At 38.3% G+C, this 27,681-nt stretch overlaps 1 protein-coding gene across 2 annotated transcripts in view; it reads left to right on the forward strand.

Moving 5' to 3' along the window:
- SEMA3D (semaphorin 3D) overlaps positions 1–27,681 on the forward strand; it is a 138,788-nt gene that overhangs the window by 18,951 nt on the left and 92,156 nt on the right. For both annotated transcript variants that reach the window (XM_033058216.2, XM_033058215.2), the window contains exon 2: positions 22,135–22,328. In XM_033058216.2, coding sequence (XP_032914107.1) covers positions 22,214–22,328 — 115 coding nt within the window. In that variant the 5' untranslated portion in view covers positions 22,135–22,213. The remainder of the gene's footprint in view (positions 1–22,134; positions 22,329–27,681) is intronic.

Below are 27,681 nucleotides of genomic sequence, written 5' to 3' on the forward strand. Positions count from 1 at the left end.
GCAGCTTTTCAGTTCTTTGCCATGTGATGAAATCTCTGTTGTATAAACTGACATTTTTGTTCATTTCCTCTCAAGTGAGAATACCGAACATCACTGGCATACTTTATACTTTTCTGACTTTGTAGCAGGAGGATAAGAACCTGTTACACAATTATTGGAGGGATTCTTTGCCTCCTACAGCAGCCGACCATGCTCAGATATGTCAGGGGTATTTGTGATTGCCCAGTAATGGGCATTATGTAGTGATGGAATAACTACATGTAGATTTGGAAATGGAGAAGCAAAATAAATTGTTCTCGTAATGTTTTTGTTGACTTTGGAAGGATTTATTTGATCTGGGTATAGTGAAATACATAAACAAGTGTCAGCATAGACCTATATTTCTCCTGTTGTATAGAATCTGAACCTTAAATGGAGTAATGAGAAAGTACTGCACAGCACAGGTTGCTAGTTTCCCTTCCAGTGGTTACTGTTCCTCTCTGTTGGTTATGTGTGTAGCTTCAAGTCACCAGGCTGCCACCTTCTATTTTTCAGGTACCTGGACTGAATGGAGATGAGTCTGAGCCTTTGCGATATTATCAAATATATTTACACTAAAGTAACTAAAGACAAATTCTACTTTTATTCAAATTATCTAAATGAATATGCTCGCTAATTGTTCTGTCAAAAGAATTTATAACTGTAACTAAGACAGGAAATTGAGTATTTGTGCATTAGTGTGACAAATGTCACCAATATTAAAGGGTCATGATGACCATGATTCTTTTCTACCTGATTTAGTGCAACTTCAGTGAAATCAGTGGACATGCACCAAGAAGTGACAAATTGATTCCTCTCTACATTACTCTCATACAGCTCCACAGTGGACACTTTGTTATGGTTATTTACTGTAAATCACTTCTACTTTCATTTAAAATGTGAAGATATTCACAAAGTTAATTGCTGGGAAAAGAAGAAGGAAAATGAGAATAAGTAATTAGATAATTGCTGTTTATAACTGTAAACTTTTCTGAAGTATTTAACATTGTTATTGAGGCAAAATAATTGCATTTTCATTTTATCCTGTTTAGAAATTGCATGATTTTGAGAGGCTTGAAAACCTTCAAAGATACTGAACATGGGCAATATTATTACCATGGGTAATAGTATTCATACCAGTTTATATTTATGATCTAAGTAGACATCTCTCTTGGAGAAAATAAATTAGTCTTCATTTTTAATGTCACGTGCGTTTTCAGAATGTTTTTGTCTAAATTAGATTCAGTACAAAGCTTTCATGTTTACTTTTGCAACTCATTTGCTCAGGAGAATCAATTTACCTGATGGACACCTCTCATGTGATGCCACAGCTCTGTGCCTTTGTAGCTCTCCAGTTCATCTCTGAAAACAGAGAGAGGCTGTCAGTGTGCAGTTGTTTAAAATAAGCTCCACACTTCACCAGTGTGGTGGGTAAGATCATCATTTACAGATCTACACGGGATTTTAGAAAGAATTCATAGGGATTCCTAAGGGGCTTGACCTTGGTGACAGTGTTACTGACATAACTCATTTTCTTCTCTGTTGCACAACAGAAATCTAAAATGAAGCCTTATTAAATAGTCTAATGAGACTAAATAGTCGTTGTTGAGTTGTACAACCATTACTGCTACTTTTTTTTTTCAATTTAAATATAATTTATTAGCAAAATTCCTATTAAGGTAATTTTCTGTGCAAAGGGATGAAACAACTATCATTATGTGCAATTAGGAAATATTTCCAACAGGAGATAATGGAATAAATTCCCTACTTTTGCTTGATGAGGAGTGTGAAAAGGGAAATAATAATGTGGAGGTAATTCTATTTTTGATTCAGACACTTCTGCTTTCACAAAAATTATAAAAAGCTGTATAGAAACTGGAAACTACAACGTGGTTTTGCATTGTGACTCTTTGTATTTTCTCTGTATTATACAGCACAGATTTAGGCACCATTTAAACAACAAATAGATTGCTAGTTAGTGATTCTGCTTTTGTTTTTCTGTTCTTGTGATTCTGAAGAATCTCTAACTGTATTATAAACATTATTTTGCAACGAACTTTGTAGGATTCTAATTGATCGCTGTTTTGCTGACTTCTTTCTTTTACACCAAAAAATAAACCATGGTCTTGCCTTAAAAAGAAAAAATAAAAAGCAAAAAAAATGTATCAGATTATATTGGCTTAGTGTATTGAATGTGTTCCCAGAGATATGTCTGAGAATCTATCTTGTTGTACAGTGATAGTTTTTAATTAAACTTCTTGTTCCCTGGAGGGCCCTAGTTTTGGCTTCTGAAGAGAGAAAATGCAATGTGATAGATGTGTCACTTTTTTTCACTTCAGATGAATGCAACAAATGTCCAGATTTGTCTACATTACTGCCCACATGTAATCCTTAAAAAATAAAAAAAAAAAACTAGGACGAAACAAAAAACCTATCAGTTTGTTTATTTGAAGGAATTCTTCCCGTATTTGGAAACAACATAAATGCAAGAACAAATGGTTATTTAATTATTTTAAAGCACCAGTATTGGATTTATTGGCCTATTGTTTGTGCTAAATTCAGCTGTTTTCATGATGTTTAGTCTTCTTAATACAAAACATAAATACACAGTTAATATCCTGAGGATTTTGTAAATTGATGTTGCCTTGTCAGTTGTCTTGTCAGAACTGACTTTGTTGTGACAATTGTGTCAGACTGTCTTTTGTTTGGGTATTGTTCCTTAATCAGTTCACACAGGGTAATCACCTCAGCTGTTTCCAGCTCTATTAAACCTATTTTACCAAGCCTTCCTTTCCCCTCCTTGTGCAGGTTCTTCTCTCAGGGATGCTCTCAAAGTCCAGCCCATCAGGGTTGAACAGGGCTGTCAGGTGGGAAGATGAAGATGCACAGCTTGGCTGATGGGGTCACGTTGTTTTTGGAGACATGTCAGCTCAGTACCTCAGTCATGCATGACTTCAGCCTTGGCTGTAGCTGATGGCACGTCACTGTGAGAAAGGCAGCACTGCCTTTTGGTCCCTCTCAGAAAGCTCTGCTTTTATTTTGAATGCTCTAATTAGTGGAATTAGTGCAAAAGCATTTTACAGGCAACATCCTGCCTGGAACCATATGTTGGACAACACTGAGCTCTAGAAGATACACTCTGGGTCGGGGTTAGTCTGACACACAGGAAAGAAAAGCGTTGTTGCAGAGTTTCGAAATTTTCTGTTCTCCAACTTGGGAATGAGGTTGGGCCAGTTCCCAGTGAATGTACCCGTCAGTTCATTACTTACTTCTAGAATAGGCTCTTGGAGAGTTCAGTTGATTTTTTGGTTGTTCTTTTCCTTTTTTTGGTTTTTTTTCACCTCTGTCTTTGAGTATACCAGGAGTCATACCTAGCTACCTAGCTTTCTAAATTCAGCATTACATTAGAATTAGGTGCTTAATATGAGCACAGAGGTTTTGGGTCTCCTGTGACTGAGTTTGATAGTATCCTTGGATAAGGCAGTCGGCCAGCGGAAGATATGCCTATTCCCATTCAACTTTGGGTGTTTAGGTACTGAACAATTTCAGTGTACTCTAAGTGTTCCTCCAGTTTTGAGGAAGACCCATCCCGGTCTCTGTGGTATCCCCTGCTTAGCCGTGCACCAGTCCAGCTGGATACAGCTGAACTCAGATGCAGTGATAGTTTGGGGCATCTCTTGCAGGAACAGATGGTGGCTACCATCCTTCCTTGGTGTCACCTGCCTTCCTCTCCCTGTTCTCAGCCTCAGCCAACCCCCAGCCTTGCACTGGCTCATTGCAGCTTCCAGAGCAGCATCACCCAGTCCCTGTCCTTGCTGCCTTCCCTCATCCTGTTGGGAGTTCTCGTGACAGATGACAACACTGTTTCCTAGACTGCTGTCTGGGCTTTCTGGCCACGTCCCCTGCCCCAGAGTTTGGCAATTGCCCTTGCACAGCATGCTGAACTCTCCATGACCAGCTCGAGGGGTTTCTCAGCTGTGGCACAGCACAAGAATCTGCCTCCAATTAGCTCGGGAGCACAGCTCCAGACACATGTGTTTGGTTCAGTAAATGCTATTTGTTTGCTGGGTGATGATGTTTTTCTAAGCTTATGCTTTATTCATAGCACGAGTGACATTTCTGCAAGAGGTGATGTGTCTCTGGGTCTTAGTTCTCTTATGGTTTTGGAAATGCACTTCAAACAGCTATAGCAGAACACATTAGATAACCTATGTATGAGTAAAATTACAGTGATAACCAGGGGCTTATGAATTAAATTATATAAATATGGACACTAGGTTCTAAAAACAATAGGACTTTACTGTGATGAAAGGAATAATTTTGATTCAAGGATGGAATAGATCTTGTTTTTAAATTTAATTATATGTTACAGTTTTGTGATTATCATTGTTGGATTACTCAGGGGATTAAAATGCACCTTTTAAAATGAAAGGTAGAAATAGATTTTTAAGCATTTCATTTCAAGATCATTAGGTACATTATTATCTCAGCTACAAGTCAATTTCATATTTGCTCTGATCCTTTGATCTCTAACAGATAGGAAACAGCCTTCAGTAGTCTCTCTTCATAATGTTTCTTTTTCAATATTCTCATGTCTTGGACTAAATTGCTTCTATTGAAGATCTACAATGGCCCAAATGACCATATTTGAACTCTGAAGTTGTATCTCTCTTCCTATTTTTTTCTTTTGGCTTGTTTTCAGATTAATAATGTGAGACTAGATAAGCTTCAGGGGAAAAAAAAAGTCTATTTCATCATGTTAACCCAGTAATACTATTAGGCAGCATCAAACAAAAAAAGCTGTGTGTTTCTCCAGAGCCCTGAGACGAATACCTTTTTTGAAACCTGGAGATTTATATTCCTGTGGGAATGTAAGTGATACCAAGGGCAGCAGATTTTGAGTGCAGCTGTAGTTATCATTAACAGAGATAAGTATTAGAGGGAATTTTGATATTTCAGCCATGGTTTATTGTCAAGGGTCTCTCATGTGAAATATGCCAACCAGAACATAGATGACCATTGATTGCTACTTTTGGCTTTATTTAAAAAAAAAAAAAAAGGAAGAAAACTTAAATGAATTGTATTTTTAATATTTAAGAAACAAGTTTGTAGTAACCTGGAAACTCATACTCAGGTGCTGAGAATCACAAGAGTTTGTTGTGGAACAAAACACCACTATCTATATTGTGTATGTCTGTATCTGAGTGTGCATGGGTTACTTTTCGTGAATCATGCATATTTTTTATCTTTAAATTGTTATGAACAGAAGAACATTAAAACCACTTTAAAATTTCTTTACATTGACAGCCAGAACTTTGGATCACATACATGGAAAGAAAGTCATGGAAAGAAGTGTGGGCATTTCTGAGATTCTAGAGTTCCCATATTACTAAGCATTAGAGCTTATAATATCTGTATTTTAACCTTTCTTGTCTGTAATATGGAATAGAAAAATAAGATTTTTAATATAGTGTCTAAAAACCTAGAAAATAGTTTGAAGTACTGCCTGCCTTCAGCTTTCACAAATTTCATGGGGAAGTGAAGACTCACAACACTAAAATGAGGTGTTCAACAGCTGTGTGTATTTGACCAGAGCAGTTCCATTACATTTTGGTTTTCATCCTTTTTTTTTTTTTAATAATTTAAACTGTGCTTTTGCCAAATACCAGTCTCAGAACTTTGCACCCTACACTCTGACAAGAGGCAGCAGTATAAAAATGGTGGGAAGAGAGGCTTTAGCAATATATTTTCTCCTTTTGCCATTCTCCCAAAACAAAACTTGGAGTCGCTCTGAAGCCATTTGCCAGCATTTACTATTAATCTCCAGCCTATATCTACATATTAAAATTCTTTTGGAATTGTATTCAGTGGGTCATGTAAATAAGTATGCTGTCCAGCCATTATTCATGTAAGATGCAATACAACCAAGCTGTATTGTGATTTTCCTATTGCAAAATCTCGTCTGGTTTCTTTTTTAAATTTACAATATTTTATTTTCTGAAGGCAGAATGGATGCAGACAATGTACCTGCCAAACTCAGAGAAACTGCAGGCAGAGGTTCCAGTTTTTACTTTTCCAGGGCTTTGTTTATTCAGATTCAGTATTCTAACTTTGAACATGCAGATATCTTAGAGCCATTTAATCTTGTGAAGACAAAAGTCATATTGGCATGGAAGAAAATACAGAAATGCACTCTATAAGGCCATGAAAGAATGTCACTGCATTACAGCAGCTTAACAAGTTATCATACATCAGCTGATGCATTGCAATTGTCTGTCTATGCACTTGAGCTTGCCCAGAGTGAGGTAAACATCCATATACTCAAGGGATTACTCATTAAATGAAACATTATGTTTTAGTACTGAGAAATCTCTGCTGATCTTCCATTATTTTCTACATAAATGACAAACAACTTCTCCATAAGAGTAGTTTTAATTATGCAATTTACTCTGTGTGTATGTTGGATGTTTTTCAATTGCTCATGCAGACTGTAGACAAACACATACATGTGTGCGCACACATTTTCCCTACTATAATTTGGTATTTCTGGCACTTTGCAATAGTAGGGTCAAAGCCAAGCTGTAGCTACCTCTGGAAAATTTTAAAAGTAGCTGTAATTGAAAAAGGCGGTGTAACTTTTCTGGTTTTAAACCGAATGAAGACTTTTTTTTCAGAAAGTGTAATGCTTTTCATCATTGTTTCAATGTTAGTTTTTGATAAAGTCATGAAACTTTTGAATGTGTGTGTTTTTTGAAACAATTCTGAAACTCTTCAGTAACAGAAAAGCCTTTACATTATCGTGGTCCACTGCTGATACTAACTTAACTTGAAATTTGACTTTTGATAGATATAGTAAAAAGAATGAAATAATTCTGAATTCTAAGTAGGTAAATACAATTAATCCTCTGGAATAATTACAGTTTATAATACTGAATTGAAAAGTTTGTTGGTGTTGTAAAATGAAAGGAACTTTTTTGAGGGCTTACTGTAGTAGTTCTGTGAGATGTAACCCTTTTGGATGTTTCCTACCCCTCACTCTTGCTAAAGAACTTGTGTTCTGACAGGCTGTTAAATTAATTCCTATGCCTATATGAAGCACAAGTATCAAGCACATAAAGTACAATTGTTTCGAATATTTATATTTGTCTACTGATGCACTAGAATCTAACAACCTCAAAGGAGGAATCCTTTTCATGAGTTGTAAATTTCAAGTTCTGACCTATTGACTTCATGAGAGTGAAAATTCTCCAGTGGGAGTAAGATGTTCATCATGTCTTAACAGAAAGTCCAGGAGTCAGGGAAGCGCCTGGCTGGAATAAACAAGCAGCTCATCCAGTCTGCCATTCCGGCACCAAGAGTGGGTAAGACCAGATGTTCCAAGGGAAGGCATAAATCTTCACAATTTTACTGTTCTGTATTGCAAGATGGTGTTTCTTACATCACTCACACCTTAAAGCATGAAGATTAATAGAACTTACAACTCTATTTCCTCAGTTTTCCTCTATATTCAGTTTGTAGCGTAAATCTTAAAGCACATTTCTTAAATTATTCAGTAATTTTGAAAGCAGAAGATAGATTATCAACTGGTGCAAAAGTAAATCCCTTCATCCTCCTGCTGTCTTTATTAGAGTAAAAGTTGCAGATGTGAGAAAACCTGGCAATTTCAGTAAACTGAAAGTGAATTTCACTGCAGTGTGAGAGAGGCAGAGCCTTGTCAAGGAGAGATGTGACAGATCTCCCCAACTTCTGGGTGCTGGAATGCCTATTCCATCCTACCTGCCTGCAGGTATTCACCTGTTCATGTGTGGGAGACCTTCTGCTGCCAGTGTTGAGCACTGATGGCTGTGAAACCTGAAGGGTTTGTCTTTCACTGATCTCAGCTTTGGTTTTTCCCCACCCATGTATTTGCCCAACTTAAATTGAACTTACTTTGTTCAAAGCTGGTCCTGGATTCTTACCAAAGATTTAGTTGTGAAATATTATATCTCATCTTGTGCAGTGACCATAGCAAGATATTTGGCAGCAAACACTCATTAGAACTGATGACTACTATCACCTTCTTAACTTTCTCTTGACCAATTTTCACTTAATTTCCCACTCACTCCGTGAGACAATTATACAAAATAAAATAATGAGGTAGCATGTATAATACAGCTAATGTTGCAACAGTTGGATGATCATCACAACTCAATCAGAATTTTCTCCTTTTTTTATTGCCCAGTGGGATCCACTTTCTGGCTAATATTATGAAGGTGGTGGTGTATAAAGGGAAATTAATACATTATCACATTGCACTGTTGGTATTGGAAGTAGTTCTTCACACATTGGGTAGCAGACATATAAACTTGTTTGCCAGATGGTGTTGCAGATGCAAGAATTTTACAAGGACTCAGAGGGATGCTGGACAAGTACTTGAAAGTGATATCTACTTGGGGCTTGAAAAAAATAGACAGTCCACAATAGGCTCAGGAAATCTCCTGAGCTGAAAATAGATGGAGGGGAGGGGGAGGACTAAGGACAGGGAAACATCATATATAAATGTTCTATAATTATTCCTCTTACTGTTGGGGAGAGACTACTAGACTGGATGAACCTTCAGTCTTGCCATTACAAACATTTTTATATTCTTATTTAAGTAATGAGTTGTTGTGTGAGAGGATTTTTCTGAAGGAAAACGAACGGGAAGTAAACATTGGAGGTGGAGAAAACCCCGAACTGCTTAAATTTAGAAAATTAGTAATATATTTTGTGATCCATATTGCTAAGGAAAAAAAATTGCGGGACGACTTTAATGCTGAAAGATCAAATGTGATTACTTTCTCAGTTACTGACTGCATAGGTTTGCAGTCTTGCCTTTTTGGCTTCTGTATTTCACCTGACATTACTGTGAGGAATAGATCTTCATTGTTTTTGTAGTGATTTCTACTGGCAGTTCTCCAAGTACACAGTGAAGGTGTTTTCTAGTCTAGCTGTATATCTCCTACAGCCTATATGCTTCTTTTTAAACCTGTAGTAGAACTCAAGTTCCATAACTCGCACTACACTACACATGTATTATTGATAGAGGAAAAAACAGCTGGAGCACTATGTCTGCTAAAGATATTCTTCTTTTTCGAAAAGCAGATCCTTATGTGAACAATTAAAAGAAGCATGGTCAAGTTATAGTTCATGAGTCAGTTTAGTGACTCATGATATTGAAATTTATTAGGCACATAAGGCATTTATTTTGATCTCGTTTTTTCATTTGTCTCATCCTTTGTTGGGGTTGGCCTTGCATGCTGAATTCTTATCTTTTTATTGTTTTGTATATTTTTAATGTTTACACAAGCACTTCTGAACAAACAAGAGTGTGCTGAGGTGCCTCCAAAGAAACAGAGATGCCAGGGTTCGAGTGGGCTTTTTGAATTCACTCAACTCTGCATGTCCTGACTACCAGAGCTGGGTTATAACTTGTGAAAGTCACTAGAAACAGCTGATTTTCTTACCATCCATGAAATTTAAATTTACATCTGGCAGAATATTTGTTGCCAAAAAAGTTTACGAAAAATGTTACGGTTATCATTGTTATTTTTACTGTTCTTAATATTATTAGGATTTATGATGATAGTGAAAATTATAACTGTCCTTACTCCCCAAATTGCTCTACTTGATACTAAGAAGACCAAAATTCTGCTGCAGTGTTTTTCTTTGCATATTTTAATGTTTTGACAGATAATATCAGCTACAGACTTTATCAGGTGTCTGAAGTTGCTGCTTGCTGATCATTAGCATGACTACAACCCATGAGTTTATAGATATTCTGAAACCATTGAAGAATAAGTTCTGTGAGAAGGTATTTTTCCAGAAAGTCCATCTGTTAGAAAAAAGCTGCTTTTTGCATCCTCCCAGTTTATTAGTGCTGTGAGACAATAGCGATTTGACAATCATTTTCATGGTACGAGTTATTAGTCATCTTTTTTCTTTTGAGGTGATATTTTCAATGGCTTTTTTTGTTTGTTTGTTTGTTTGTGGTTTTTTTTTTTTTTTCCCCTGCATTAATGGCACTTCTGTCACCTTCTGGCTTAGTCAATTACGGATCTCCAGAATAACAAAACTCACAGTTTGCATGTATGTCTCTGTGTTTTTCTTGGGGTCCAGAGAAATGTGACTATTCTGTGTTTCCTAGAAAGGGAGTTGTGAGACCTCAGCCCACATTGCACATTACACAGAAGGAATCTGTAATGAGCTCTTTCTGTGCCTCAGGAGGAGCACAAAGCAGCTGGAGTGGGACTAAGGGTCTAGACAGCTGAGCTCAGTGGGGATGGAGGATGGTCAGCACTGCAGAGAAAATGTTCGATAGCTTGTCAATTCATGACCCTGAGGTCTGGGAAGCTTCCATTCCCTCAGACAGATGCTGATCCCCATTAATATGAATGGTTGAACTTCATTTGACATCAGTCAGTCCAGGGACTGAGTGTGAGTACATTATTCCCAGTGCCATTAATGCAAGTCACATACCCCAGCTGAGCAGACAAGGGAAACAGAATTTTCAGTAGTCATTGTTGTTTGGCTTTGCAGTACTGTGTAGAGGTGGTCAATAGGTTTATTCCTCATGCTTGATTATCTTCAAGATACTTGTTGTATTTAATAACGTTCATCTGCAAACTTGTGCTTGCTTCTTGAAACTGGTGTGTTTGGTGTGCTATGTCATGTAGCCCATCTGACTGGGTAGAAAGAAGCATGCCATGTTTAAGATAGTGACACTGATAATTCGCTGTCGTATTTAATTCCACTCTTTTTTTAACTTCAGTTCCTCCTAGAATATCTACTAAGTACATTTAGCATCAGCTGCCCAGCTGAAATAGTAGGGACACATTTCCTTTCCAATGACTTGATGTGTGTACTAGTTACTGTATATTTTAAGTTGAATATATTAAAGGTATTATATAAGTTTTGAAAACTATCTCAGTAGTGTTTTATTCTTCTTTAGGCACAGGAATTTTGATTGTGCATTGTGATTTAAATAGACACTAGCTAAAAATCAAGGCTTAAGTTGCTTAATTGGTTGTCACATATCTCATTTAGGGGTGGTTACCATTTAGTTTGCCGAAGGACCCAAAGACTCAGATTCATTTTAAACAGACAATATCTAGTTTTTCTGATTATTTATTTATAGCAGTTTGGTTTTTGCAGTTCCTTGTGAGGAAATTGCTCTTCATAGGATCTGTCTATGTAAGGTTGTTGTATAATGCATGCTCATTTGCTTAGTTATATTTGTAAGCTCCAGCTGTGCCCATCACTTGCTAAATCTGTCATTGAAGGATTTTGTTTTAAATTCTGCCTGGCTTTGTTTTCATATGTCTCTGAATTCCTTCCCGTGTTGAGTCACAGCTGTGAAAAGAGAAATCTCCCTCTTTAATTCAAGGGGTCAGTGGTTTAAAAGCACTAAAGCCTGGTGGGGAATGGCTTAAGGAAGGTAGTTAATCATGGTGATCCCAAGGCTTCATAAAATTACACAAGGCACATCTGACAGGAAGAGTCCTGGATATCTTCAAGCCCTGGTTTCTTTGAGGAGTAGCTGTTTTACCAGGGAGTGGAATCCTCTATGGAGCAAGCACCTGTGGTGGGTCTTTGCCACCTGCTCAGCTGTGGCTATAGAAACACAACCTAATCTTCTCCACCACGTCTTTTTCTAGCTAAGCCAGCATGGAGCACAAATCCCTTCTAGTTATTTTTTTCTCCCACAATGTTGAGAAGTATTTAATGTGGTAACTACAATGGCTTCCACTTCTTGGTGCCACTGGGAGATAAGAGACTGGCAGGAAGGAGTTGCTGATCTGGATAGAAAAGAGAGGTCAGCCTGGAACATGCAGATGGTTTTGTGTGCTGGGTGAGCAAAATTCATTGATGTGGTTTGCATGTCAGCAGTTTATCCAATGGCACTTCTCACCCAGCTTCTTCAAACTCCATTGGAGGAATCCTGGAATAAATCCCCTTGTCTCACCAGTGCAGGCAAAAGCCTTATTTCACATACTGTATTAATAATTTTGTGACACTCGGTTCTGTGCTTAGTTTTCATGGGATGGGCAACCAGGACCATGTGGGTGAACTGCACCTGGAAGCTGTGAGATACTGAATTAAGTTACACAGCTGATGCAGTGCCTGCTCCACTTTCCTATGCATACATTGTTGTTCTTGATACAGCAGTTTATTATCTGCCTGTGAATCAGTTCTTGAATTGCTGCAGCTTTTGGACAGTTTCATAAAAGAAAAGTGATCCTGTTTTCACTCAGATTTTAATAGTAAAGTAGTTAATTTGTAAGCAGATAAGGTAGACATTGCCCTTATCAGAAGAGTCTTTGGGAAGATAAGATCACTAGACAGTAATAAAAGTCATTTGATGGCTGTCAGACATCTGAGTTTAAGTGAAGGGTGTTGGATGTTGAGCAAGACCTTCAGTGTGTGATTCAGTTCAGTTATTCATTTGTCCATTAACTGCTAAAGGAAGTAGTAGAAAAATTAGGTTTGAAGGAGACATGAGGAAGTCATATGGTTTTGTTTGTATTTCAAAGGGTGGATAACCAACTTTGGATCAGATTGTTTAGACATATGTCCAGTCAAGCTTCAAATGTCTGCAAAGATGGAGAATCCATGACCCCTCTGAGCTCCTGTTCCAGTGTTGGCCATCCTTGTAAGGAATGAAACCTCAGAACTCCCTCAAGATTGAGATTGCCTCATCATTTTAGGGGACAAATGACTACTGGGAAAAGGGAAATCAGAAGTAGTGTTTCACATCCTACCTTTTTAATATTGGTCTTCTGGTTATGGAAACTAACTGGTTAACCATCTAAAAATCTTTCCCTTTTTTCAGTTAAATACTGATTCTTCCTTGCACACTGTGTCCTCACTTTGTCCTCACGAGACAAAGCAAAGTTTTTGTGGTTTTAAACTAAAGTGAAAGTATTTCTGTGTTGAATGGAGGAGGTGATGCCTGAATTCTTGGTTTCTTTTTCAGTATGGCTCTTTCAGATTCCAGGAACTGTCATGATAGCACCCTTCACAAAGCAGCTTAAAAATAGACAAACAAAACAACTACTGCACCAAATATAAATTGATTTCTGCTGTGACACAAACAGAAAGTTCTTTGAGGGTCTGATAGCACCATGTTGTAACCCTTGAAAATGGTAAAATTGATGATCAAAGGACACAAGAGTGTTAAAGTTTTGATAATCTTTTGTCTGAACTCACACTGGCAGAGTGTTACTCCTTACTTCACAGTTCTGTAAAGTTCTTTGTAGAAAATGAAACTGTGATTGCTTGTAATTTTCTGCAGTTTGCACAAGCACTTAAATAATGAATAAAACACTGAAAGAAGTGATATGTGAGTCATGGATGTCACTGCAGGAGTTACAAGTCTGTTGTCCCTGTGGAGAAGGTTGGCTGTGTGACTGGAGGGATGTGGGTTCTGGTCCTGACTGCAAGTGTGACCTTGTCCGAGGGATGTCATCTCCTCTGGCAGCATTACAAGAAATCCAGTTAACTCTTAGTGACACGGATGGAGGGTAGAGAACAGAGGCATTAAAGCTTTTAAACTGCTGGGATGCTGTGATGATGAGTACCTGAGGGAAACCCATCAAGAGGAATAGGTCCACGTTGAGTCAGAGACTTGTGTAAGCTCACAAGTGGGATTTGTTATAGAAGCTATGCTGATTCCCTGTCACACATACTCCAAATTTAAATGAAATCAAATGTTTTAAAAAGCCAGGAAGAAAGCAAATGTGTTCTGCCTAACAATAAAATAACTGGGTTAATGGGCCAAGAGAGATCACTGCTCTGCAGTGTACACGTTCATATATGTATCACTTTACGTTTTGGCTGCACAAAATGTTGATCCAAAAGTTGGACAATGGATTAAAAAAAAACCCTTCTCCAATAGACTTCAAGCATATAGTCATGAATTATTAAATCCGTTTGTTGGAAGTGTAAATTAAAATCCTTCCGGCATGTTTTTCCCTATAGTGTAGTTCATACATTAAATCCTGCAGACTGTGCTGTACAGAGTTCACTGACAGTGCATCAAATAATGAGGCCATACGTTGATGAAAGGAATTTTAGGAAAATATGCCATTGGATATACAGCAAACATATTTGATCAAAGCCCAGCTACCATATGAAGTACACATTTTTTAACCATTGCTAAGCTGCATTAGCCTGATTTCTTTTGAAAAATATGGTTTGACTTTTACACAGCTGACAATAAACTAAACAGTGCTGGCAGTTAAGGAAACATTCTATCAGTATTGGTAAAATAGAGAGAATTAAAAAAAAGTTTAATTATATTAAGATGCCAACTACAACATGCAGTTGCCTCTACTTAACATTTGTAACATTCTGTTTTTATCTGAGAGTCTATAGACTTTAGATACAGCTGGGGAATCTATGAGTGCCTGCAAACAAAAAAAAATTAAACAAAATTACAAACTATTTGGCAATACATTCATGCTTACATCAGATAATCTAGCTACAAATTTTAGCACAATAAACTATTGGCTGTGAAACGAAATTAGCATTTTAAATATTTATGTAAATGTAAATCTTTGTTCCTTTATGTCTTTCTGCTTTGTGGAGGGTTTGTTTTGGTTGAGTTTCTGATTTAGTAGGGTCTGCTAGGTTGTGGTTGTGTGTATGATCTGCAGGTTGTGCCTGCACAGAGTTGGCTGGCTGGTGGAGCCTCAGATGTGTGTATGACTGAAATGTGTAATATATTGCTGTAGAGTGTGCAGTCACTGGAGCCATGCAGCACTGGGAGCTGGCTGAGGTCTGGATTGCTTGGATCAAGAGTCCCACCTACTCACATCTGTAGATATATCTGTGCAGACAGCTGGCTGGCTGTACCCTTTGAGAGAGTGCACTGATATCTACCTTGCTGCTGTTCTGCAGGGCACTAGGTCTGAATTTGATATGTCACAGATTTCACCAGAGTCCTGCACTGCCTTTCCATCAAACTGGGTTTTTCACAAATGTACAGAAGTCATGGTAGGGCAAATTCAAGTAGCTAATCTGCAGAATACCCCACTGCCACAAGTTACTGGTAATGCCCAAAAATATCAGCCAGTTCAGACTTCTGGTCCCTGCTAGAGACCTGATGCTTTATTTCCTGCATATATTGGAAGGTCTCCTATGAGAGGAAATAACAGAGAATGGTTTTTCCATAGCAAAACACTGGCAAGAATTCCTGGAGGTGAAAAAGAGGCTGTAATCCTTCCTTTGTGTTGGCCAATGTAGGTTTATGTTTCTTCCAGCAGAAGAATGGTGGTTGTAAGGTCAGTGGTTTAGGTGGCTTGACAGCCCTGCCTGGGGTTAATTCAGGCTGCAGCAGGACAAATGCAGTCTGCTAGGGTTTAAATGCTCAGGCAGGTCTCCCCAAAATGAGCATTTATTTTCTCTGATGGCCATCGTGACATTTTTCTGGCTTTCCAGTATTTTCTCAAGAGCAGGCCAAGGCTGTTCCACAGGCAAAGCTTCCTGCAAGTGTTGTCTCCCTGTCTCCTGCACTCAGAGCTGAGCCAAACCACCCCAAGTGCTGCAGGTGGTGACAGACATTTCAGAGGAAAATTCTCTGTCTCTCTTTGAAGCCCTTCAGACGTCACAGAAGTTGGCAGAAAGTGGTTTCCATCTAGTCTACCTTTTCATTAATGTCTCTAGGAATTTTCACACTGCTGTCTTTTTCTTTTCTTGGATACCAAAGTTACAAAACATATCTTAGAATCACTTTTCATAGCGTTAGTGGTTTTTTTGGTCTGCTGGGGAAACATGCTGTACTTAAAATAATGTAACACTGAGGTTTGGCTTAGGGCTCCTTTTGATTCTTATGTGTTGCTAAATCGTGCCTTGCACTTCTTTCTTCTTTGGCTTGTGTTTGGGTTTTGTATTTTTTTTTTTCCTTTTTGATGATCAGACTTGCAGGGCATTCTCATGTCCTTCTAAATAAAGAGCCTATGGAAAGCTGTTATTATGGACGTAATACCTGAAGTCATAGTTCCTTCCCCAGAAGAAAACATGAAGAAACAAGAGGAAGAAGAACCCATAAGTGATACATATGCATCTAACTTTAGAGTGAAAGGCATGTTGATGTTTCTGTGCAAAGATCCCAGCTGAACATCTGACGGGCGGGACATTTTATTTATGTGCCTTCCTCCTCTTGGCAGTATCATTATCAGATGACAAATTGCTTTCCATCCCATCCTTCTTCTTGAACAATAGATATTGAGTTTGAGAAACAGTCTATAGAATGCAAAAAGCTATGAGTATGTTTTTCTTTTTTTTTCTGTTTTGGTTTGGTTTGGTTGTTTTTGTTGGGGTTTTTTGGTTGTTTTGTTGTTTGGTTTTTATTGAGGAGACACAATATTCAAATAATTAAGGTTGGAAAGTAGCACTTGTTTTATCATCAGTCTTGGATTGATTTGTTACATGTCCAAAAGATAAAATGCCAACTTTCTCAAAATCACCATTTGTAATGATACATAACATGTCTGTGTGCGTGGCTGTCTATCTGCCACTTTCTGAAAAGATTACTTCTGTGTCTGTGTGAAATCTTTGGGTGTAATCCTGACCTCACTGACATTGACCTGAAAAAACATCCTGATATCTTTAGGGGATGAAGTGCTCATTTCCTTTGTGTAAAATTTTAGGTGCCCTGCAGTAAATTTCGTGGTCAGATAAGCTCTTCAGAGCACTGTGACACAGACTCTTCTGTAAAGTTTCTACCATTTCTACTGGTGTTTATCTCCAAATGGACTACATGCCTGCTAGAAATGCTGCCACCAGTAGATTCCCTTCAGAAAGATGCTGAAAAGTATGAAAAAGTAAACAAAGTAAGAGAGTTCCTTCCTTCTGCTTCTCTCATTTTTCACTGCCTTAGTCAACATTTTTACTGGAGCATGAGTACATCTCAACAAAAAATTCAGTGTAATCCTCAAATGTATTTTCTCTCTCTATTGGAGAGCTTTATTTATTATCAGATGCTTCTCTGCAGTGAAACCAGATTTTTTACTGACTCTTTGTTCCCTCAGTTGCATCCTCATTGTCTCTCAAACCCTTCATTTTTCTTTGCTCTATTTGGTTCTTCTCAAGTGGGAATCAGAGCAGTGATTTTTCTTGCCAAGTTATTGGTGTTGAATGGATAGTGTGTAAATCCTGTGAGAAGCTCAGAAAAAGTTAAAGCCTTTAAAGTTTTGTAGAACTCATTGTAAGCTGGGCTGTGCTTCTTAGGAGTGTTTGCTAATTGTTTAGGTATTTAACAATAGCAAAGACTGCTCTGTGGCAAAACCTCATCTAAATCAGGTACACTAAACCCAGTGATTTAAGCAAAACAAAATGAAAACAACAAACACCCACTGCAGACTCACATAATGTTTTTGATTGTACCATTGTCTTTTATTCATTAATTTCTCCTGTTGCTGGGAAGTGAGGTAATGCTGCTCTGGATTTGTGTAAAAAGCAGTATTTTTCTGAATCCTGAAAGAGAACATTTTCTGGACTATAAACAGCACAAAACCTATTTAATAAGTAGGGGAAAAGTGATGAATAATACTGTTTACCAGTTCTTGGATAGAGTGAGATTTAACTGAGATTTCACAATGAAGAGAAAAGCATCTTCTGCCAAATAATAAACAGACCATCTATCTAAGGGGTACAAGAACATAGTTTCATTGTGCTCTGGATAAATGTCATCTTTTTATTGCAGAACTAAGTGAAGGATGTTAAATAAGTGTAAAGATGTAATTTTATTTTTAGTCTATTTGATTTTTCTAAATTACTTATCTGAGTCGTGTATGCTTACAGTTTTCCCTCTTGTCAACAATGACAATTCAATATCCAGTTCATGATTATAGTACAGTTTTGAACCACACAGTAGACAACCATAATAATTTTTTTTTTTTTGGAACTTGTATGATAATTTCAAGGTGAGACATCTACATAATGCATTGGACACATATATCTGTATATCTGTAGTCAAAGTAATATGCTTTAAATTTGTGTGTATGTAGATAAAGTACATATACTTAATAAAGAGATGATAAAGAGATAATGTGGGGTAATTTTTGTTTCTTCTTGTAGCTGTTTAGTTTTAAATCTTTTAAAGCAATGTGTTTGTCTGACAGGCCACTCATGCTATTTTGTTGATGTCTGGAAGGGACATCTTTTGCTCTCTTCTGACTCCATAGACCAAAACAAAATAAAACCCCAAGACCTCAAACAAGGATAGATGAGGAGAAGAAAGAAAAACTCTCTCATCAGTGATAGAAAATTACATATTGAAGCTACATGGCATAGGCAACTTACTCATTAGGTTTATAATGAATTAATAAGCTTATAGTGACTAGGTTGCTCTAGATTTTCAGTTGTCACAATCTGCAGCATTGCTATTAGATTCACAAAACTGACCATAACTCTTTATTGGAATATAAAATTCTGAATTTTAAAATTACCTTGGACTAGTGCTGGAAACAGGTTTTAAATTATCCTCCAATTCCATAAAGGCTTTTTCAACAGAATTAAATGAGCGTTTCATGAATACAGTTTAAAAAGTGTGTGTTTGCAGATGGGTCACAGTCATTTCAGCTCTGGACTTGGTGACGCCAGGAGAAGTCGGAAACTACACAGTATTTGTGAATGCAAGATTTTGCATTTAGATAGGTTTGAGCTGAACTATCTGAAAAAGCTCCCATAAGCACAGAGCTCCTTACTGTCTGTGTGTTTGAGAAGGCTGAAGAGCTCTGTTTATTGCCACAAAGGGCCTGGAATAAATTATGTTTAGTAAATTGGCTCCAGGTTTTCTTGTTTCAGACAGTAGCTTCGGAGCAATCTGTTTTATAGGCTCCACTAAATGTGACCAATTGCAGGGAGGTGACACCTCATTTCAGGGACGTGGCATCACACATGTGCCAGTCAGGTCCAGCCCCTCTCTCCAGCAGGATGGCAGGGCACCAGCAGTTCAGCTTTCTGTCTTTTGGCAGTTCAACCCGCAACCCCTTCGCAATTTATGGGCCCCGCTGGGAGGTCCCGGCAAGATGGAGCCAGGCTGCTCAGCCCCTCTCAGCTTGCACCTTCTGCCCCTACGTGGGGCAAATCAAAGCTTCTTTATTCCACTGGAATTGTCCCTGTTTCAACCAGGTGTGTGCATGGCTTCCTTCCCTGCTCGGTCTTGCTGGTGATCATTAACACAGTGCACTGCTATTTCCTAGCTGAAGCCAAGGTGGGAAAACAGCTTTAGCCTCAGTATTTTTCTTTTCAGACTGTTTTCCTCATTTATTTTGGATCTGTTCATGGTGAGGAAGTTTTCAAATGTGTTGGTCCTTAGCTGAAGTATCAAAGAACTAAACAAACCAGTGATTTTTCCTTCTCTGCCTAAATTCTTCTTACTTTTGAGGGGAGGAAGGAATGGGGGAGTCAGATTTGCCTTTAGGTTTTACGTTTTATTTCTGCTCATGGGACTGTTTGCTTCTGATCAGTGTGACTGTGGGTCTTTTTCAGCACAGGACACTGATTGACATTGCATGTGTTACAAAGAGGAAGGCTATTTCCTGAAGATTAATGGCAAGTTAGTTGGCCTGAAGTTCATTAACCTGAGCTAGACTGTTGGAAGGACTCTGTGTGGAAGCTGGAATTGTATTAGAGGATCATCATAAACTAAAAATATATGTGACAATCTGGCCAGATTGCAATGAATCTAAAGACAGGACAGGGTTGGCGTGAGCTTACAGAGCAGCTGCCTCCAGTGTAAACTAACCGCCTTGTGAAAGCAAATGGTTTTGCACAGACATTATTCAAATAAAAGGGATAAGGGAACAAAAACCCAACTTAAAAAATAGAAAAAAAAAAGGTTCTCATTAGCAAAAATAGCCTAAGTGAAAAAGTGAGGTTGTGAGCTATTTCCGAAGGGATGACTTTGGTGCTGATTCTCAATCAGTTCAGCAAATGACAGTGCACTGACACAACTGGTTTTTTAGTAAAATTTAGTCTTGATTCTTCACAGTAATTTGTGTCAAGAAAATGAGCCCCAAATCCTTTGGTGAATTCCCTCTTGGCTGAAGCCCAGACCTTCAGGCCATGACTTCTCAACATACTTGCAGTGAGACTGGCTCCCTCTTAATTGCTTCTTTTTGAAGTATGGTTTGTCACTATCATCCTGCTGAAGATGAACAGTGCTGGTGTCTCATTTTTATGTATTCCCTCTTCTCCCCTCCCCTTCTTTTCCCCTTCTTCCCCTTTTTAAAGGCAATTTAACCCTGGGATAGTCTAATCCTCATCAGTGCTTTGTGGTCCACTCCCAAATAGATGTCTTGGCCCAGAAGAATTAAGGGTCTTCTCTTAGGAGCTCATACTGTAATAAAAGGAAGGAAAAGATGAAACAGGCATTTCATGTTTGTTTTTTTTCTCCTCATGGACATGTACTCACACTTGGCCAAGAGCAGTGCACTGAATGTGAATGTTGAAGAGTGGACTGAAAAGAAAGAAGCTCAGTGTTCTGCAGTAGGAGCTACGCTTTGGGCATTTTACAAATTGTTTCTCTTATTCTCTTTCACCATTGTGCTCTTCTTGCACACTTCCTTGTCTTTTCCTATTGACAGAAAATCTGGAGGCTCAGAAAGCCCAAGTTTCATCTGAGAGATTTCCTCTGTCAGAGAGAACTGTTTCCATGCTTTCAGCCAGGAGGGATGAACTGCCTGCATCAAGAGGTGCTGAATTGATTCTGGGTGCTGCTGAAGCTCACAGCATTGCCTGAGCCAGTGCTGCAGGAGCTGCAGTGCCAGACCAGGGGCCACAAGCTGTGCTGCATCTCTTACGGGCTTCTAAGGAACCTCTCCTTTGATGTCTGTGCAAGTGCTGGCTGATGTGGGCACTGGGATTGCTCTTTTAATCAGGCAGTTTCAGTACCTTTCAGAAAAGAATTTTCATGGCAAGTCATAAGCCATTAATCTCTTGACTAACCATAACATTTCCTTACTCCTTGGTTTTACAGCATTACTCAAACACTGATATTTGTCATTTCACCAGCCATCTCCCTTGACCTCTAGCATCATGCACTTGCAGGAGGAAGGATCTGGTCTTACAAATATTTTCATACTCTCATCTCTGTGATTTATTAACCATCAAGTTTTGTCTTCAGAACTCAAGATGCCATTTCAAATGATTTCATGTGCAAAAGTGGGGTTATTAGGCAAAAGGGATCCTTGATAGCTGGGCACAAAGGACATCAGGATTGCTGTTGCTATTTTCTTTTCAACTACTGTGCTAGCTGAGTGACCTTGAGGAAATAGGTTCACTGCAGCTTTATGATTCTGTTTTTGCATAGGGAAAATAAGGACAGTGATAATTGCTTTCATTTGTAAAACACTTCAAGATTTATGGAATACGAATGACACTTATTAAGTGAAAAGTGCTGCAAAGCTGGCTTAGTTGCACACTGTGCTAACAAAATCTCCTATCAGCCTATTGACCCCAGCCTGAAACACTCATTAAAGTTTATAGGACATTTTGGTGGATGAGTTGAGGCAGTTATTCTGCTGGAAATACCATACTTAAATCTATCATCAGCATTGACTTTTTTTTGTATTGAAGCTAAACACAACTGCTTGTTCTATCAAATTTTCTTAGTTTATTTATATAAGTTTTGATGGGTGTGTGCTCATTGTTAACTCCACTTGTACACTCATTGCATCTGAGACATTATTGTTCATTCTAGTCATAGCATAAACATACAATAACTGTTGTGCTGAGATAAAAAGAGTTATAAAACATCAAGATATCCAGTGGGCTGGTATGAACTAACAAGTTGCGTGATCACTTTTGAATGGCAAATGTTCTTTTTGTGCATGCTGCATAAATTTAATTTGCGCTTAAACTTTGGCGATGCTAGACACGTGTTTGAAAAGTTTACATACTTTTCCAATGTCAAAATGTGTAAATTTAGTACTAAAGTAACAAAACATTTTTACTTGTACTAGGGGAAAAAGTATTTCTGTAGCAAAGAAATTAAATGAGCTGCTCTTTAAAGATAGGTCTGGCTTGCTTACAGAATTATTATATATGCAGTAATGCAGGTCTACAGATGTTTTCCTTTTTTTCTTCCAGATAAAACTTGGCTTGTTTAAAAAGTGGGGAGATACTTCACCATAGCGCGAAAGAAGATAGAGAAGAAGAAGAGAGCAGAATGAGAGCTTTGCAAGTGCCACATGCCTGCAGCCTGCTGTCTTTAGTGACACTGTTCCTTCCAGTCACTGGAACGTCAAAACAAAACATCCCAAGACTGAAGCTTTCCTATAAAGGTAAGCTTCTCAGTATTTTTTCTGATTCTGCCACTTTTGTTTTGATATGATGTTGCCAGCAGTTCATTTGTATTACTTACCAGGAAAGCAGAACACTGTCTCCGAAATGTGTTATAGAAGACTTGAGGATGGATAAATTCTACTTAGGGATGGTATTAAATTGTGTGTTTTTTTGGTGTGTGGGGGCACATATTTCTGAAATATAACTGTCTTTTTAAACTATTATTTCTGTTTGCTTCAAGAGGATGTTAACACACTATGTAAATTAGAAGGGAGTGGTACTTGAAACATTCTAGGCGCATTGTGACATTTCCATGTGGCTGGTGGGGATTGTGTGAGACATGAAGGACATTCACCCCTTCCTAGAGCATCAGAGAAAGTCGAGAGCACTGCCTCAAGTGTTTAAAGGGGACTGACATTTATTTTTTGTAATTCATTTTCTGTCACTAAGTTGGTATGTTAAACTCTTCTTGTGTGGCTTTCTAGGACAGCAGGGAGCTGGAGTTGGTGCGTCACAAAGGGAGGAGGGGTTTGGCTGCAGAGAGCCAATCCCTGGCGAGAACATGAACCATTGGCCAGTGAGGTGGGCATGACCAATCACAGCCAATCAGGTTCAAACATGGAGCCTTTAGCAGGGTATATAAGAGCTGTGCAATATCCCCATTAAACACTCTCTCTGCTGCACCAACCACGAGTGCTGTGTCGTGTCTCCGTCACCCCCAATTATGACAATTTTCCTTCTCTTTGCCTCTTTGTGTCACAAAGGCGTGTTTCTCTGTGGAATTTCTTAGTCTTGTGTGTAGTTCTTGTTGAGATTGGTACAGTCCGAGGGGTTTTAACCCAGACATATTTCTGTATTAATGGACAGTTTTTAACAAAGGTAGATTTCCTGTTGCTTTGAATGTCCAGTACACCTTCACAGGCACAGAGATGTGTCACTGATGCCGTCTTCTTGAGCTAGAACAAATGCTCTCCCGTTAGCTATGTTTCAACTATGTCAGCACCGTGCCCTTATGGGAGCTATTTCTACTCTGTTTTTCAAACTTATGTCTTCCTATGCATTGCAGAATTTCACTCAGGATGGTGTGATGGGACAGGCTGTAAAGCCTTCATCGGGGCTTTTATGATATGTTTATCAGGAGTTTAACACCCAGAGGAATTTATTGAGTAAGCAGAGTGACATGCTATTTATTTACAAGCTTCTCTTTTGCTAGATTTGCCTGCCACTGTGCATACTATTCCACTGTGCATAGATGTGTTCGGATGTGTTTGTGTGAGAGAGACAGAGGAAGCAAGATCAAGGGATCTTGACAACATTTTTATAAATTCAGGAAACGGTTACACTCACTGAAGCCAATGAATACAGAAACTGAAAGACCTGACATGAGTTATGAAAGCTAGCAGTAAAACCCTCCGAACACACAGCCAGCCTTCTCACAGCTAGGCCTTTTGAGATAATTCCCAAAAGCAGCATATACCATACGGCAATGGCATTTATTGTGGATTTGACACTCACGATTAGTGAATTCCTCTCAACTTCAAAAGCAGATAGCCTTTGGCAAAATCCTGATGGATGCATTTGGCAGGTAAAGACAGGGAGAAAGAAAAATTATTGAGGTCAACACAGAGAAAAAAGAAACGGCTGAAATCTTAGTTTAAAATAGTGGCAGAGACCTGCTAGGAGCAGTTGGGAAAATGCCTGAGCTCGTTTAAAAAGACAATGAGCAGATGATTGATATTTAGGCCCTGACCCAAACTTTTATTAGCAACTTTATAAACCTTTCAGTTTGGCTTGAGGGATACCATTTCCTGTCCAAACTTATCCACCTATATCCCTGTAGGGGGGGAAAATCAACAACAGATACAGATGCAAAATAGCACATAAATCTTAATTTGGAGAACTGTGATGGAACTGAAAAGTCAGAAGAAGAAGAATGATGAGAATTTATTGTGCCTTGTCTTGCTTTCCTGGGAGGGTGAAAGGTGTGTATTTTTCCACATTAAAACAAATACTGCTGTTTTTTCACACTTACGTATTGTAATTGATTCCAGTATGGCTTATGATAATCAAACCATATTTTTGTTGTTGATAACAGGATGTCAGAAGTACTGAATAGTTAATAAAGTTGTCATAATTAAGTCTACCTTCCTTCCCTGAAGTGTTTCAGACAGAATAATTCCAAGGTTTCTGCGAGTAAGATGTAGGAGAAATGAACTGTCTTGCCAGTTCTCATAAAATTGTTAGTCATGTCACTGACAAGTCTTGGCATCTCTATTCTTTGGAATTAAGACTTGAAATATCATGAGAAGGAAAATACAGAGTTCTTTCCCTTCTTTATGGAAAACAGACAAAAAACTGTCCACATCAGGCAGTTCCCAAAACCTGGACACTCACAAGTCTTTGAAGAGAAGGTTTCATTCCCTTCAAATTGCAATGTATTTATAACGTAGGTCCATCTTCCCAGAAGAGCTGAGCATTTTCTGGGGCCTGAGAGCTGAAAGTAAGCAGGATCTTGCTCTGCAGTTACTGCATCTCACAGCTGCGTCAGTCAGTGCTGGATGGGGGAAGAGAGCGAGGGTGGGGTGGTTAAAGATGCGTCTGTAGCTGCAGGAGTGCTTCAATAAACCACAGCATGTCACAACTCCTTTGTGTTCAGACAGCAATTAAAATTTTAGACCTTCTCTTAATGTCAGTTACAGGTTTTCATCTTAAGGAGTGGGAATCTGTGCTGGAAATGTTAAGATATTCCAGTGAGCAATGGGGATCAATGTGAGTCAAGTGAGTGAGTGGGGATCAATGCAATGTCATACGATGGATTTCCTTTATTGTTTGCCCCAGTCTAAAAATGTGTTCTAAAAAATAGTGCACGTATAAAACTAAAACTGCACACAATTCAATTGAAATATGTTGTAATATAGCATCAAAATTATATGTTCTCCACCTGTTAATACAATACACTATTCTATTTAATCATATATCTCATCCTTTATTCCCATATTTTACCTGATCCATTAGTTGAAAAATTCTCTTCTTCACTTAGACTTAACTTTTAGATATTGGTTCATGTCATTACTATCACATTAAATTGTCACTGCTCTTGCAATGTTTTTAGGGTGCTCTGCATAGACCTTACTTAAGCGGTGTATCTTAGATACTTCTGAAGTTTAAGGTGCTTTTATTATGTTGTAGCTTTAATGTACGGAGGAAGTAACAAATTGTCGTCTAATAGAAGACTGCCATCCTTAGAATACCAGGGGATGATTTTTGAGTAATATTCTGTTGAGTAATACTCTATGTCTAGCACTTCTTTCAGTCTATGAGAAACATATTTATCACTCATTTTCATGCAGCCTGAAGATAACTTGTGACCTTCATGCAAACTGCAGAACTCCTCAAGCACAAAAGTGACATTCAACTTCCCTAAGCAGCACATCCTTGTTGTCACCTGTCTCATTTGACATCCTCATCTAACCTCTACAGCAGACACAGAAGGTTTTCATATACCAGTCTCATTGATTAATGCCATTTTCAGGACAGCATCAGTTTTGTTACTAAAGAATGGAAGGGTCTGTGTCCTGATTCATATATGTTTAATTCATACAGTGTAGGCAGTCTTGTTTCTATCTATCTTCTGAGTAATAATATTTTTTAATTCATTGAGAGGTACTTCCACACATATTTTCTGAGTGTTTCTCTAGGCTCTGCTTAATACGGAAAAGTAGAGATCAGCCAAACCAGAAGGTTGATTGCCTTCTAAGGAAAAGAAAAAAAAAATTTTTTTTTCAGTTTGTGGCTATCCTTAAAATTTCCGAGCAGAAGTGCAGATTTGTAATTGCAAATTTAACCCTATTGATTTGATTTACTTTGCTGCTTTTCATGAACACCTTAGTAAGTGTAGTCTTTGTTCTCAGTGAATGCATTTATTTTGCAAAAGTATGTACCCTAGTTTATTGGCTGAGAGGGATGCCCCAGCCCCATCACCGGTGCCATCCACACAATGTGGCCAAGCCCCAGAGCAAGCCATGCTTGCTGTGAACAGTGGTGGCTTGGTCAGAGGATCAGGAATCCTGTGTTGTGACACAGTACATAGGAAAAAGCACCACTGAAGGCAGCCTTTGACTTTTAAAACAGGATTTACTTAGCACTGTTAAGAACAACTATGGTAGTAATTTAAAGCTAATAAACAAGAGCACTATTCTCAGCTGATTTGTTTCTCTCCATGTTGAGTAAATTAAGATGCAGTGTCACTCTCGCTGAAGCCATAGCAAGAGTTTGGCCACTGAAGTAAATTGAAGCAAGATCAAATTCACACTCCTCACGTTTTTTCATCTTACATAAGTAAACTAAAGACAGGCAGTTCTTTCTCCTCTACTGAAGGATGACAGTGCTAAATAATCAGCTCCACATGGAAATTAGCCATGTTCAAGGATTGTTTAGTTTCATGCAGTGTTTTGCACACAGGATTTTCTTCCCCCTAAGAGTGATCCATTCTTTAAACATGGTGCAAAAGTAAACAGAGAACATTTTGGTGCCAGGAATTCTTTTGAAAATTTAACTGGATGAGTACACTTGATTAATGTTCAAAAATGGTCCTTTGAACATGCTACTTTACAATGTCAGGCATTCTGTTCTCTATATTATGTTTGCTTTAAACCTGTTTCATTTTATAACTGATGAGATACTTAACTATTGCATCAGAGCAGTTAGTTGTTAAGTTTCAGTACAGCTGGCTTATTTCCATGTCATGCATCGTTTAATTATACATATAAAATACAGTTAAAATCGTACAGCTCCTTGAGCCTCACTTAAACTGTCTGTGACACTGCAGTAATCCCAGTACTCTGATGGGGTGTTGCACAACTATGACTGGTTGGAATGCAGGTAGTAAACTGGTGATGTATAAGAGAGCCTAGAAGTGAGTTTGCGTTTTGCAGCTGTGCTTGCTCTGCTGGAAGAGGAAGTAAAACCAGAAAAAAACCTACTGTTGTGGTAGTATCAGCAGCTGTAAATCTGAATGCTTATGAAAATCAAGGAACATGTGCTGAGTGAGGAAGTGGTGTTTTTCCCGTGTTTGTTATTTAATTAATTTTTGACGGTTTGTTATTTCTCAGAAAAATCTATCTCAGATTCCTTTGCGCAAAAACATGATGTGTTTATGTGAGAGTGAAGATCCTAGTACTGGATGATTGTATGGTTATGCAAAAGACTTTGCCTATTTTGTCTCAAATATGCTTTCTGGAGGCAGTGATCATTGAGACTTAAAATATACTGAACTTGAAGATGGATGGGCACTGCTGTCCATGTGAGGAAAGTCTCTTGTATATGCAGTAAACTAAATATAAATGTGAAGGC

Source organism: Catharus ustulatus, chromosome 4, assembly GCF_009819885.2.
Source record: "Catharus ustulatus isolate bCatUst1 chromosome 4, bCatUst1.pri.v2, whole genome shotgun sequence".
Lineage (NCBI taxonomy): Eukaryota > Metazoa > Chordata > Aves > Passeriformes > Turdidae > Catharus > Catharus ustulatus.